The sequence below is a fragment of the Betta splendens genome, chromosome 16 (assembly GCF_900634795.4).
Source record: "Betta splendens chromosome 16, fBetSpl5.4, whole genome shotgun sequence".
Taxonomy (NCBI): domain Eukaryota; kingdom Metazoa; phylum Chordata; class Actinopteri; order Anabantiformes; family Osphronemidae; genus Betta; species Betta splendens.
Window position 1 is genome coordinate 21011338 of NC_040896.2, and position 14320 is coordinate 21025657.

Below are 14320 nucleotides of genomic sequence, written 5' to 3' on the forward strand. Positions count from 1 at the left end.
AATAAAATATCGAAGTGCTAAAGCTGCATGGAAACTAACTTCTTCAAGATGAATTGATACAGTATATGACGTTACTTGATTGGACAGCTGAGATGTCGCCCAACCACTCAGATGTGGTTGAAGTTTCACCTGTGCATCAGCGGGTTTCTCCTTTCTCTGTTTCTCTGTTTAAAATCAGGCCTCGCTTCAAATTTCAGTAACAAAATAAAATATAATACAGTATAAATGAATTTGAATTGGGCATTAGTATTAATTGCCATGCATGCAAATAGGATTTAAAGTTTGTGGCCTGCTCAAAGGCAGGGCAGATCTGGACTATTTGGAGAAGATGGATTTACAGAGATCTGAACCTTGGTTGAAAAAATGTTTCTTGTGGAATAAATCTGCGTTCTTCTAGTTTCACCTGCTTTCATAATGTGCTTACTCCTCTACTAGCAATGATTGAAACCAATGATATGTTTGAGCTGATGTCTACTATACTAACATGTTGTGCGGTGCTGGCCCAGTTCAGCCAAGACCCTGTATAGTCCAATCAGGCATTAAAGTGATGATTTAATAGAGGTACATTAGCAGCTTACGCTGTTGTTTGACACACTGTTATGAGAGTAAATGACCCCATATGCTGCATATATGGAACATTGATATAGAGTTCTGTTTTGTTCCGCCTGATTATAAATTGGCAAGAGCGTTCTTTCTTTGTGCCTATTGATTACCATAGTTTTCCACTGGAGCTATTGATTTCCGCACAGAGATTACCTTTGGGAATTAACCGAATAAATCATAATCCCCTGGAAGAAAATCATTTTCAGTGTTTTCAGCAATTCAAAGCCTCCTCAGAACAATTGCAATAGCTTGATGTCCCCGCTTTGAAATTGGCTATTTGAACCTATGCCTGGCACTTTTATGATGTAAAAAGAGTGTTATGATGTTTTGTTACTACATTCAGCCTAGCTACAGTTTCATAGTAATCAAGGGGGACTTTCCTGCAGGCTTTTGGAAGGTGCCTGCTAATATGTAGGCAAATGTACAGAGACACACAGAGCCAGTTCACTGCAGATCATTTCCCCAGAAAGCGCTGAGCGCAAGGTGATATCATACTGGGGCTGTGGGGCTGCTCGGCTCCAATCTCAAGGTCCGTATTCACTCGGCTCTGTTTGGCAACAAAATATTTCACTCTGTCTCTCTTCCTCTCTGGTTTTGGTCATTGCACACGTTAAATAAACAGAGTGCATATTACAGGACGCCGCAGACTTTCAGAACCAGCATTAGCTGAATTGGACCGAGGCCCGTTCCAGTGGCTGACATATACTTTGACTTTTAACACGGCACATGGTTAAATATATTAAAGATACTGCATGTTAGAAAATACATACATGTCTGCAATTAAGATTACATGTTGAGTGTGGTAGCTTTATGTGCTTTTAAGTGGTTGTTACGCTGTTCATGTCCTATTTCATCCCCGTCCTGGTGAATGTTTCCCAGTAAACGTCTTCCATTTTCATACTGTGTAGGTGCATGGTTTTGCTTTGCTTTTGGACAGCTGGTATTTTTGATAATTTCATTAGGCCTTTTATTACCGGTCAGAATATATATAGTCCAGTTAAGTTCTCTGGTGGATAGACTGTAGGGGCGGAGGTCTTTGACTTTATTTAGAGAAAACACCACTCAGGACAGGCCATTGACTCACATCATGGATTCGTTGCTTAGTAACATCATCACAGAAGTGTTAGCAGTTGTTTTTGTCTAATTATCATTTACAGGAAAGGCTGCGGAAAGGCGACTTTGAAAACAATTCGTTTCTCCTCATTTAAAGGTCTGTTTCTGTCTGCCCGCACAATTACACCACAAATTGGTTCACATAAAACTAGCCTATAAGTATTTTCTTTATTTGTCCCTAATGAATGTTCTCGTTGGCAGCAGCACTGCGTTTCTGATGGAGAGCTTTCCCGAGCTTCTCATTGTTCTCTTACATCTACCAGAGTAATGATCTCACTGGCTTTTCTCTGCAATCCTAAAATTAGCTGCTGGCGCTCCACGAACATACTTCTCTCGCTGAGAAGCCTATCCTCCAGCCGCGGCTCTGAGGTTGGATTGAGCACTGTTGTCTTTGAGCGATTCTACCAGGGGCCTAGCTGATGAGATTAGATGTAATTTGCCCGTTTACTGTGAGGACCAGAAAAAGGGAAATGGAAGCATTTGCATTGTACATAGGGTGAATGGAGGTAGGGGACAGAGTCGTGTGAACACGCTGCTCACGTTCCTGATGGTGCCGTAGTGTGTCAGCAGAATCAGGTGGACTAGTGTGCAGGGAAGATGGCCATTAACCCAGCATTCATGGTTGAGAGACATATACTGTACTTTGGAAAGGCAAAGCTCAAAGATATGGCAGAGAGAAGACATGCATATGCATCTAGTGTATATAAAGAAGAGTGGACTGATGGGAGGATTTCAGGCAGAACTACACAGTCATACGGAACTACAGTCCAAGCCCAAGTAGCCTGATGGAAGTCAGGCAGGTTTTTATTGGCTGCTGTGCTCTTTTCAGAAGGGGATAATATTTTCATTGTGGAGTTATTTATATAGTTTAATTTTTCTGGTAAAGTCAATAATTTATCAAAGTAATGATGGTTAGAGTGGGGAAAGAAAACAAGAAGAAGGAGAAATAATGAGATAGTAGGCCTCCCTTGAGAAGCAGGGCTGCAGTGAGGCATTCTGCGCTACATGCCATTTGGCCTCCACGCACTGACACCCAGGACAGACCCAGGTGGCTGTGAGGAAGCAGGCGCCCCCATGCGCCCCCATGCTTCCTGCCTTCATCACCACTAACAGGGTCAGAGCCCGCGCTGAGAGGCTGCGGGGGTCGAGCCGTGGGTTCGACAGACATAGAGGCCATTCCTGTAGTTGTAGTGTTGTAGGAATCTGCCATTTCACACGGGACATGAAAAGTCTCCTTAGTCTATTTGTTGTCAGTCCTCACACGTCGTGTCATGGTCTGTCTTGGAGGAACTAGGTTTTCTGCTGCTCTTTCAGACCTTCGGTTAATATCATCTTTTCGTGTAAGTAACTTGCGTGTCAAGTTACTCATTCCTGAAAGTGTTTGTCCTTAATTACAGCTACGGGGCCAGAAACCCATCTAAATAGGTGGACACGCTGTGTTTTTACACCTTACTCTCTTCAGTTACTGTGGCCACAGCATCACTTTTTTGTGATGGCTTCAGAAACAGCATAACAAAGGAAAGTTACGTAAATATTTAAACAAACAGTGACTTGCATCCAAAACAAATAGGCAGGCAGGTTTACTAAGAAGCCCAATTACTGCCTCTGCACGCAGCTGTAACAGAATATACAACACTTCATCTCACTGTAAACCATTTGTAATGAGGAACATACCAGAAAGATAGCGGACGGCATGGGCAGAAGCCAAGCTCCTTCAGCGAGGCTGTTTTTATGGGCGCGTTGCTCAACCGCTCGAAGGACATATGGATACTGTGCCATTGTTGTGGTGGAGGCCGTTAAATACACTGCAGTGGAAAGTTCACTGGCACTGCTCTGATGTTGGTGTTCTGTGACTGTGTGAGTGTGAGGCATGTGTGTGATGTGCGATTTACCCTGACCACACACACACACACACACACACACACACACACACACACACACACACACACACACACACACACACACACACACACACACACACACACAGCACGTTGCCTCTGCTGTGTCCACAAAATTAGGCGTCACTTTGCTTCTCGCATTAAAGTGAGCTGTCGTCTCTGATCACCGGACACAGACCGACAGAGACGAATAACCTCCATCAGAACCGGAGATGATACGTACGTGGGGCACTGGACTCCAGCTCCACACAGCAGCTGAACACGGAAAGGGAAAAAGAACAAAAGCGGTCAAGCAAAGTGGGGTGGAGGGGTGTATGGCCAGAGTCTGTCCAATAAGATATTTGCCTAATGGCCTGACAGAAGGTAAATATGAGGACATGGCTGAGATGGCACGAGACAGGGGGAATAACCCGCTTTAAGAGCACTCCCAGGACTTGTTAGGCCCAGGCAGGTTTAAAAGCTCTGGGCGCCCCTGTCATATTTCTCTTTCATTTGAATGGAGACCCCTCGCTTTCCCTCTGTCTTTCACATTCTGCGTCCCTGCCGGCCTTTCTCCTTCTCCCTGTGCTCTCCCTGCGCAAATAGGTGGTGCCGCGTCACTGTAACAAGACATGGCAGTTTCACTCCAAATAATGAGCCCAGGATTAACAAACAGTCCTGCTGTGGTGTTTAGAACAAAGTTCAGAGCCGCGTGCATTGTTATTTCCCATACGTGTTTTAGCACACTCCGAGTGATTGACCGAACAGACAGTCCAAGGTGAGGACTTTCCCACACTGGTCCAGTTCTACTACCACTAAAAAGTATTGTTTTAATATAGTCATACTCAAGCACAGTTAAAAGCAAATTTGGGAAAATGTAGCAACAACCTAATAAAAACCCATTCAGTTACACAGCCTGCTCAGTCCTTAGGTCCTGGTCTAGATGCATGACAGAGAGCAGCCGCTCAGAGCTGTTATGTCTGCGTAGACCCCCTGCATCGCAACAGCAATGCTAGTACAGTGTGGCAGAAATGCTCATAGACGTGCACGGCTCCACAACCAAATTGAATTGACAAAAAATGATATCACTGCAGTTTGTGCAGTGCTCTTCAAACATTACTCTATGGGTGACAGTCTGTGAAACCCAATCTATGATGTCAAAGTCAATTTGGCCATCTGTGACAGTGTGGCTATTTACTGTAACAGAGGAGCCCTAGAGCTGCAGTGTAGGAACATTAGAGTCGCCTGTCTCCATCGGACACGGCCGACAAATAAGAGTAAGGGAGTAGGTACGCTGGAAAATCAAGTGCACCACAGTGCAGTCACAGTGCTGTGCATAATACGTAATGATGCAGCACTGATTGTAGGCATCATGACAAATACAGTCTGTTTCAAAGTCCCCAAGTACCAGAGGTACCTGGACGCAGAGTGTGAGAAAGTCCCGCACGAGTCCAGACACGATGAGCTCTGTTCTCCACTTCCACGCACGAGCACACACTTCACAGTCATGCACCTGTGACCTCAGTCACTCAGCCGAACACACGCACTCGAACTCGCGCGGGTTCCTGGCCGGGGGCCACGGTGAGCGCCGCGACCCAGGGCAGCGGAGCCATCTCCCAGTCTGCTGGCCCGGCGTTCTTCCCCCACGCCAGCCCGTTTGTGTGTCATGTGTGGATGCGCGGCGGCGCTGTGACATCACCGCTGTTTCATGACAACTGCGGGACAGAGCTGCTGAGCAAGGCAGACCTTTAAATCATGGAATATGTCTTAATGTGTCTTCAGAGAGGAGCCCTTCCCTCGCCTCTGACACGGTGATGGCTTTAACATCCACAGCCCTCAGGCTAATCCCGCAGAATGTGTGCTCCCTCTATTCACCTCTGTCTCTGGCCCTCCACTTCTGCTTCTGTGCCTCGATCATAAACTCCTTTAGTTGTCATTCTTTCCTCATCTGTCTGTCTCTTTCTCTCACAGGAAAAGTCCCTTGAACACCAGAAGTGTGTTGACCTGGTCCCTTTAGTCAGTGTAAAGCCTGAGACCCCCTGTTTCAGCCTTAGCTGTTACTGTGTGATTTGTGTGCTCGGCTGTTGCCACGAGTGTCAACACTGACAGTGGACCTGCATCTGGACCACAGCCTTGTGGTGTGTCAGTGTGTGTGTGTGTGTGTGTGTGTGTGTGTGTGTGTGTGTGTGTGTGTGTGTGTGTGTGTGTGTGTGTGTGTGTGTGTGTGTGTGTGTGTGTGTGACTTCCCTCTCCCACTGTTGGAGACGAGAAACCTGCGTGCCAGCATTACATCACCTCAAGCATCATGTAACATGATACTGTACAGCAAATGAAAATAGCAGTGAATTATGAAGCGAGTTAAATAAGGGATGAATGTAGGACACATTTTCTCATGTATCGTGTATTTTCTTGATTTAATACTCTACTGCTGCATTGAAGAGATTTTTCAGCAAGATTGAACAAGTCTCTCGTGTCCACACAGTACATAAAACCAATGCAGAACCTGACTGACAGCATCGTGTAAACCCAGCGTCTGGTGTCTGTTCTTTGCAGAATCACGTCCGCTGTCCATCCCCATGAAGGTGATGCCAGACACCACACAGGCAGAGTTGTGGACGGCCTCAGATGAAAGGATGAAGGAGCTCATTGCCCAAACCTGGGATGCTGTAAAGCGCCTTACACTACAGGTACCAAACTGGACCTACTACTGTCATGTGTGTGCAGTATAAATCATACTCATTTACTTTAATCGACTCATTAGTGACTGGTAATGGCAGCATGGCAGATTGGGCTCTGCTAGATTTCAAAATCCAGCGGTGAATTCCGTTTGATTCTTTTTATCCCTGGGATTTAGAATCTGTATCAGTGCCACCTTTTTCCAAACAGTAGTTATTGGCCATCTGTCACATCCCATTACAGTTCTAATCCCCAGTCCTAAATCTCCTTTTAAGCCTCCTCCCAACTAGCTAACTAGCCCGTAGTCTTTATTTGGCATATCTCATGTAGCTGGACAGTAACCAAGGGATGTACAAACCCAGCACTTTTCTTTATTCGTCCTTGCATTTCTATGACCACACAAACTGATGTAACCCAAACGTAAAGGAGTTCTGGCACATTAGAATTTAAATGACTGTCTAGAGCCCAGGTTCCGCGTCAGCTGTTTCTAGTGCTTCCACAACAGTTAACTCAGCTCTCTAATAGTTTGCTAAGCCTGTCATTGCCTCCACTTTCCTCTGTCCCCTTCGGCTGGAGAGCTGGGATCACACCACATAGTGCAGCGGTAATTAGGAAACAGTCTGTCCCGTTGACATGGGAGTGGAAGCGGACCAAAGAGAACGACCCAACAGCTGGTACCCCGGGCCTTGGATATCCCCAAACCTAAGCCACTCCATTTATTTTAGTATGGTGTAAACAGAATACCTAATGGCTCACACCTCTGCTGCACATGTGCCCAGTGTGACGCTCAACTTGTCTTTTAGCAAAGTGAGAGGAGGCATAGTTACACTTGTTACACAAACATTTGTTAGTCTGTGGCCACTATTTACTCTACACATACTATACGAGATAATGCCACAGTCAGATGTATTGTCACAGTGAAATAAATGTTATTCTACGGATTCACAGGTAAGTAGGTAAATAGCTATTGTTCATAATAATATGAGCAAGTAAGAAAATGTTTGCAAATTGCTTGTTTTTAAGTGGAATCTTTTTATTATCACACTGTACATTCAGGTCCATTCAAGGTCTAATGCACTTTGATGTGTCATCCATTCCCTTACCCCAAGAAACTGAAATAACCTCAGGCAATCTGTGTAAGCACTTCTGTCCCACTGCACTGTGAATTACATTACTGTGGGACTGTGGGACTCTGAATGCAGCTTATGTAATGTCTTAGAGACATATCCTTCTAAACATCGAGGCTAAAATGGACACGGCAGCTGGAAAACGCAGGGCATATGTGTTCGGCAGCAGTGCGCTGCCTTTTCAGACAGACACAGTCGAGTCAGGTTTGATTGTATGCTGTGAAGGTTCTGTGCAGTGACACCTGGTATTCGATCATCCCACACCATCCTTACACAACTACCAGTAATAAATACTGATGCAGCTACTGTTTAAAACCAAACTTAATGTCTCAAGAAGAAATTGTTGATAATTAGCTGTGGGACATGGTGCAGTGTTGAGGCAAGAAGCGTGTGGGTTTGAGCCAGGCTCCTCTCTGTGTCTGTGTTAATTGGAGACTCTAATTGGCCCTGTGTGAGTGTGGATGGTTGTCTGTCTCTACTGGCTCTCTGACAGGCTGGCGACCTGTCCAGGGCGGGTGCTGCCTGTCGCCCACTGACAGCTGGGATAGGCCTTAGCACCCCGGGACCTCCGGGTGATCAGGAGCCGGCGCACGCAGCCCGTGTAGCCATGACGTTACATGGCTGGAGTTGTAACCAACTCATTGCGTGTCAACAAACAATCAAATGTGACTTTTGGAAAAAGTGACAGCGCTAATGCATGTGGGTGGTGTTGTTTCAGTAGTCACTTTACATTAGGACAGAGAAGCAGTGTTGCAATTGTCACCCTGGCCAGAGTGGCCTAACACATCTTAAAATGGCCACTTTTCCCAGCCGTGGAGTTGTGACCCTCACTTTTATGTCTTTACTCGGTGCCAGCTCATTGCTGTGTAGCTTTTGGTGTGTGGTTCTCCGCTCCACAGTACCTCGTGTGGTCTTTGCTCTCATGTTCTTTCCTGTCCCCTGCTTATTTCCTGCCAAGCCCCCTCCCCTACTGCTTACCCCTTTTATCCCTGTGCCACATCTTTCCTTGAGGACACCCGTGTTCTCTCTGGGCCCTAAGTGATCGGGACGGTGATTCTATTTCAGGAATTTTGCAATAATTTCTTCTACTTAACACATGTATGTGTTCAGCGCTGGAAAAGAAGCACGTTGCTACCAAAACTGAAATGGGATCTGGTGAAACAGAGAGACCGTTGCCATGGAAAAAGTGAAGTAACACTGCTCCCTGCAGCTGCCATGCATTAATGAGTAGGATATTTTTGAGAGAAAAAAAAAGAGGCGAAAAAGCAGTGGGGGAGAAAAGATAAAGTGATGGACTGGAGCGGGAGTCAAGGAAGCAGGAAAGGAGAGAACGCAGGCAGAAGGTGTGCGTATAAGCATTAGGCCAGTGAGGGAGGAAGACAGAAACCAGGGTCATGTGTGCTGCGTCTTTGGTGTGGCTCACATAGACCTGGCCAAATGATTTCCATGAACAGAATCTGACCCCAACCAGAGCCACATGACTTCATTCTCTGCCCTCATCCCTCCATTCAACACCTCATCTTCCCTGTTCGACCCCACCAACGATCTGCAAGTACAGTAATCTTTCTTTTGAGGAATGTTGATAATAGAGAAGCCAATGTCATGTGTCAAACCCTGAGGATTAAAAGGTTTTGAAAGGGTTTTGTTTATTATTTAGTCAAAGCTCCCAATCATCATTTCTCTGAAAGACGTTATGTTCAGGATGCTGAAGAGCAGTATCATCTTGATTAAAAGGAATTACATGGCCCCAGAGCTCTCTCGACAACTGCTGCATTTGTTTAGAAATGTTCACACAGAGGAAAATGGAGAGACGAGAGCCAGGAAGGACAGAAGGAAGGTGGGAGAAGAGAAGGAAGAACGGAAAGAGATACTCAAGCAATCCTCCTAGGACAGAAGGAGCGTGAAACGGTGGACATTCTCTGCTGCTTACACACTCAGCCATATGCATGCACATATTGATCGGTGCGTTAATGTGTGTGTGGCCAGAATCCCTGTTCCATCATCTATGACCTCACAGTCATTATAGACACTTGGCTGTTCTGGAAAAGCCAGATTCTCTTGTGTTTGTAACCTCTTGAACCTTAGAGGCCTGGAGACCTGGAATTGATTTTCATTAGGATAAAAAGTGCTGCATTTCAATTACAACGTTGTAACAGCAGCTAGGGTTTCAAGATTAAAATGTTTTTAAAAGTTGTTGGGGAAAATGATGTGTGGTTTTCACCCGGACTGTGTTTCGTAAAGCAAGCTTGGACGTGATCCCTGGATAAACGGTCGGGGCATGTATCCACCCTGTGTCCTGGGACGGCGGACGGAAGCCAAACACAGGTCAAATCCGATCAGCTGAGATTCAGTACAACCCAGTTTGGCCTACTTGATTGAGTCACACCATATAAATCAGTAGTGGTGAAAATTTGCCAGTGTTAGCCAGTAAAAGCTGTTTTCATCTGTTGTCCATCACCGTCTGATCCGACTTGGCCTAGAAATACATGGTGCATAACAAGGAGCACAGAGCCACCTCGACTCCTGCAGTACTATTAAAGCAGGCCAAGCCCATTTCATCTGTCTGAACAAACTACAGTCCAACTGGCTTTGTATGTGGAGGCTCTTGTCAGCTGTCAGCTGTATCATGAATCTTGAATGACCCATATCATCAACCTTAGCCCATCCCAAATCACCACGCAGCCTTCCACCCTCCTCCCTGAGCTAATCCCCATAATGACCAGGGCACCCTAAACCCGAGGCGGCGCCGGCTACCTGTTGGAGCCATCTGCAGTGGGCTGCTGGGATGGTGCCTGCCTGAGTGGGCAAGGCACACTAGGCCAGCCTCACTCCTAAGGGCCACTGCTGGATCAATAAACGCAGTGATCAAAGTCGCAATTAACCCGGCACGCTAACACAAACAGCCGGGCCAGCAGAAACAAACAGAGCCTTCATGTCACCTAAAGCGTTTATTTTTGCAGATTTCCACCTCGGCCAGGGAGACCTCCAGCGCTTGTCAGCTTCTGTAAGCACTGTTATAAGAGGAATGCAGGGCCTCAGGGATGGCTGGCTGCCTGGCTGCCTCGCTGTGCCAGTCCACAAGCTTATTGCTTGTGGTGGCATGTGGGTGAGACCCAGCCCATCTGTTGTCAGGAGGCATCATGCTAGATGGCTTTCTCACAGACATCAGGGAGGACAGCGCAGGCCGTGCGCATCCATTCATTCGTCTGCATGTTGTCATCTTCATATACTGTACAATCATGTTAATTTCACAGGATTACACATTTACATGATTCCAGACACTTTCTAAATGTGCTTTTGGACAGAGCGGGAGATAGAGAGGGATATGCAGAAGGGGGAGCAGGAGGTCAGCGGTGGGTGGGGTGTCCAGAGAGACTGGAAAGGGAGCTGCTCTGTGGACCTTTTGTTCATTTGACCAGTCACTTAGGAAACGCAGCGTCCTGCCTGATGCAGGCACAGGAAGATTACATTTGGAGAGGTATCAGGTTCTTAAAAACAAAGGGATGTGCTTTCCGCTTGCTGCCGATCCCTCCGCTGAGATTTTTTAGCTCCAGAGTTGCAAATGTTTTCACTGGGGATGCTGTGAGGGTGTTTCTAATTTCCTCTCCTCCATCTCTGGGCGATTTCCTGTGTGTCATGGTGCGAACTGTGTGAAGACAAAACGAGGGAAAAATGTGTCAGTAACAACGTGCCTGCATCTGCAAGTGTCTGTGCAATCGTGCGTGTGTGTGCGCTTCACATGTTGTGGGGTCGCTCCACAGTGAGGTGATCTTGGCCCGGCTTTGTGCTGTTCTGAGGTCTGCGCAGACCCAGGGCCTCCAAGTTGCTCTTTCCTGCAGAGATATGAAACAATGAGCCTAACAGCGGATTTGACCGCAGCGCAACAGTCAGACACACATTTCACAGCCTGCATCCAGGTTAGATGTACAGTAACTATTTAATAGTCATGATCAGAAGTAATGATAATGTGTAAACCCAGATGGTTCAAAGATGCTTTATACAGATCAGCTTCTGTTTGGAACTGTATTTTACGAGTACCTTGGAATAATATACTGTAGCTAGTATCTCCACACAGTCTGTCCTCCCTCTATTTGACTGTTCTGTCATCTACTGGTGAGGCCTTACTGATCCTGAGAGCCCCCTATAGTTATATAGGCCGTTTCCACATGGCCCCAGCATTTTTAGAGCCCAGTTGTGTTTGGCCCTCAGCTTCCTTTGTATTAGAACACGCTCTGCTGGAGACAGAAAAACCATCTCACAAAGACACCAGGGAGAAATGACAGATCACTGCTGCGAGGGAAGGCCGCTTTGAGGGCTTTAAGACTAAAACAACATTTCGAATAGTATCCATACGTGTGGCTGCTTTCTGCAGGCTTCCTAACGGTGCAAGGAAGTGATCGGTAATAAAACTAAGCAGACCTTTCCACAAGACAATTTAACAGTGTCATGCTGTGTTTAGAACTGTGACACCACCATTAATAAAGAAATAACACTGACGCTGGAAAAAACACACGGTGTAGTATCCTCCCAATGGCTCTGTCTGTCACTGTTGTTCGGTCCTTCTTTTCCACTTCTATTTATTTATTCCCGACAGGCTGTAGCGCAGAGATTCCAGATTGAATTAGAACCCGACTCTAGAACAAAGTGTAAGGAGATCCCTGTTCATTTAGAGGCCTAAGAAGAAGGGATCAAGGCCTAAATCTGGGGATAAGCAATGGTCACCTTCTAAATAACACGCTGTCATTCAAAAACCACTGGCACGCTCAGCTCCTGGAGGCCATAAGCTTCTCCCTGAACCCTGTGTTTGACAGCGTGCATGCGGAGACTTACACAACTGAAGAGGACCAGCCTGTTATACGACATGACGTACTGATCCCTTTATTCATCCCAGTTAGTCCCTGTCTTCTGATGGCTGCGCGCTGCCAGTCTTCTCCTCGCCATCTCTCAATAAACAACAACATTCGTTGTAGTGGGAAAAACACGTCAATCCAGCTTTTGAACAGCCCTTTCTGTAAATTGTACCATCTGTGTACTCATGGAACGTCTTTAGCAAGGATACAGCAGCCTTCGTTTAGAGTGAAACGTGTGTTAGTTTTTATATGGGTAAAATATAGATGCTGTTGCAGGTGCCATCCTTCAAACAAAGTGGTGGCCTCAGTGCCAAGTCTCAGCAAACAGAACCCGTTGGCTGAAAATGAATAGGGCAATGTTCATTCAGGTGTTTGGCCTCGGAGCCAGAGGGTTATTGTTTTAGGTGTTCATATTTTAGAAAATCTTATTCTCAATCCATATATGGTGTGTGTGTGTGTGTGTGTGTGTGTGTGTGTGTGTGTGTGGGGGGGGGGGGGTTAAGATGAGGATTTAGGGGTACGGTAGAGAATGTATTATGTGAGAGTGTCCTCACAAACACACCAGTGTGCCTGTGAGTCTGATGGCCTGCGTTCACAAGCACGCACACACTTACATGCGCCTCGTAAGCTTGTACGTGTGTCACCTGATCGTGTTTTCAGAGTTAAAGCCTGACACGTGCAGCCTCATAAGAAGCTGATTGACTTCAGCCTTTTTCCCCCTCAACAGAGATTTCCTGGTTGAAATTGAAAGTGAGTGATACTCCATACCCGCTGAACACACACACACATACGCACACGCACGCACACGCACGCACACGCACGCACACGCACACACACACACACACACACACACACACACACACACACACACACACACACACACACACACTGTTCTGCTTTTTTCCCTGTATAAGTCTGTCATTAGAGGCATTGGGTAAGTGAAACTCGCTCTCAGGCTGCTGACAGTTAACTCCAATTGTTATGTTAAAAGATTCGGTTTCACTTTGTCAGGACATGATGTCATTGGACCTAAGGAATTAGAGCTCCTTGACTCTTCTTTCCCCAGCAGATCTTTAATAATGACGCGCTGTAAACTGTCTAAGTACACACCTGGCATTCTAAAGGTCTGACCCACTAGGTGTCACACAAAATGTCACACACCCCCATCATGTATTGATTGGGTTGTGCTGTCTGTCGTCTTTCACAGCAGTTGTATTCTACATCACCCCAAAGTTGTGTAACAGTTCTTCCACACTGCAATTATAGCTTTTGGCTTTACAATATTATTTGTGCCCATTTCTATTTTTAAATCATCTCCAAATTTTCCTTTTGCTGTGCTTGGAAAAGCTGCCTTAGCATGGGTCTACCCTAACAGAAAATAAATTTCCACTGTCCTATTATGGATAGAATTCTAATTGAGCTTGCTGAGCCGTGTGAGTCGCTTGCGGGTCCAGTAACATGCTGCAAATGTGGCCTTTTGCCTCCCAAGCATGTGACGGAACAAACCGAGTCTTCGGTCCTTCTGGCGCGCGTGTTCATTTCCTGTTCAGTGCTGCCGCTGGACAGCGTACATGTTTTCCCTCACATATGCGTAAAAATATACAGCACGCGGACGTGGGCCATCGGTGTGCAGTAGGAGGACATGGTCCCACAGGCAAACCACTTCCAGCCCAGTGTTTATTGGCCTGTAACAAGGCTGTTAAACATAATTGTGTTAAAAAAAAAACCAAACAAACACCATTCTGCACAACCTCAGCTGAACCTTTACACCTGAAGTTGTGACATGACTTTCCATTTGGAAGTGTGTGTGCGTGTGTGTGGATGCAGCTGATTGCCTCTGCTTCCTCATCTCCTTCCTCCTTTCCTGTCCCCCCGTTGCTCCCGTGACAGTGACACAGTAAGACATGTCTTTTTGGAGCATTTCTGGAGCTGTCAGGGCTTTGTAGCTGCCCTTTCTCACCCTTCGCATTGCCCCTGTTGTGTTTCTTTGAATACTGTACAATAAGTCTGCCTCCATCACATTGTTTGTGAGTAGGAGGTGGTGAAACGATGAGAGGAGGGCCAGCCAGGTCTC

The 14320-nt window shown here is 46.3% G+C and overlaps 1 protein-coding gene across 8 annotated transcripts in view; it reads left to right on the forward strand.

Annotated features, from left to right (window-relative positions):
- Positions 1-14320, forward strand: part of LOC114842483 (intermembrane lipid transfer protein VPS13B-like) — a 225231-nt gene that overhangs the window by 89706 nt on the left and 121205 nt on the right. For all 8 annotated transcript variants that reach the window (XM_029128029.3, XM_029128025.3, XM_029128026.3 and 5 more), the window contains exon 22: positions 6147-6280. In XM_029128029.3, the coding sequence (XP_028983862.1) occupies positions 6147-6280 (134 nt within the window). The remainder of the gene's footprint in view (positions 1-6146; positions 6281-14320) is intronic.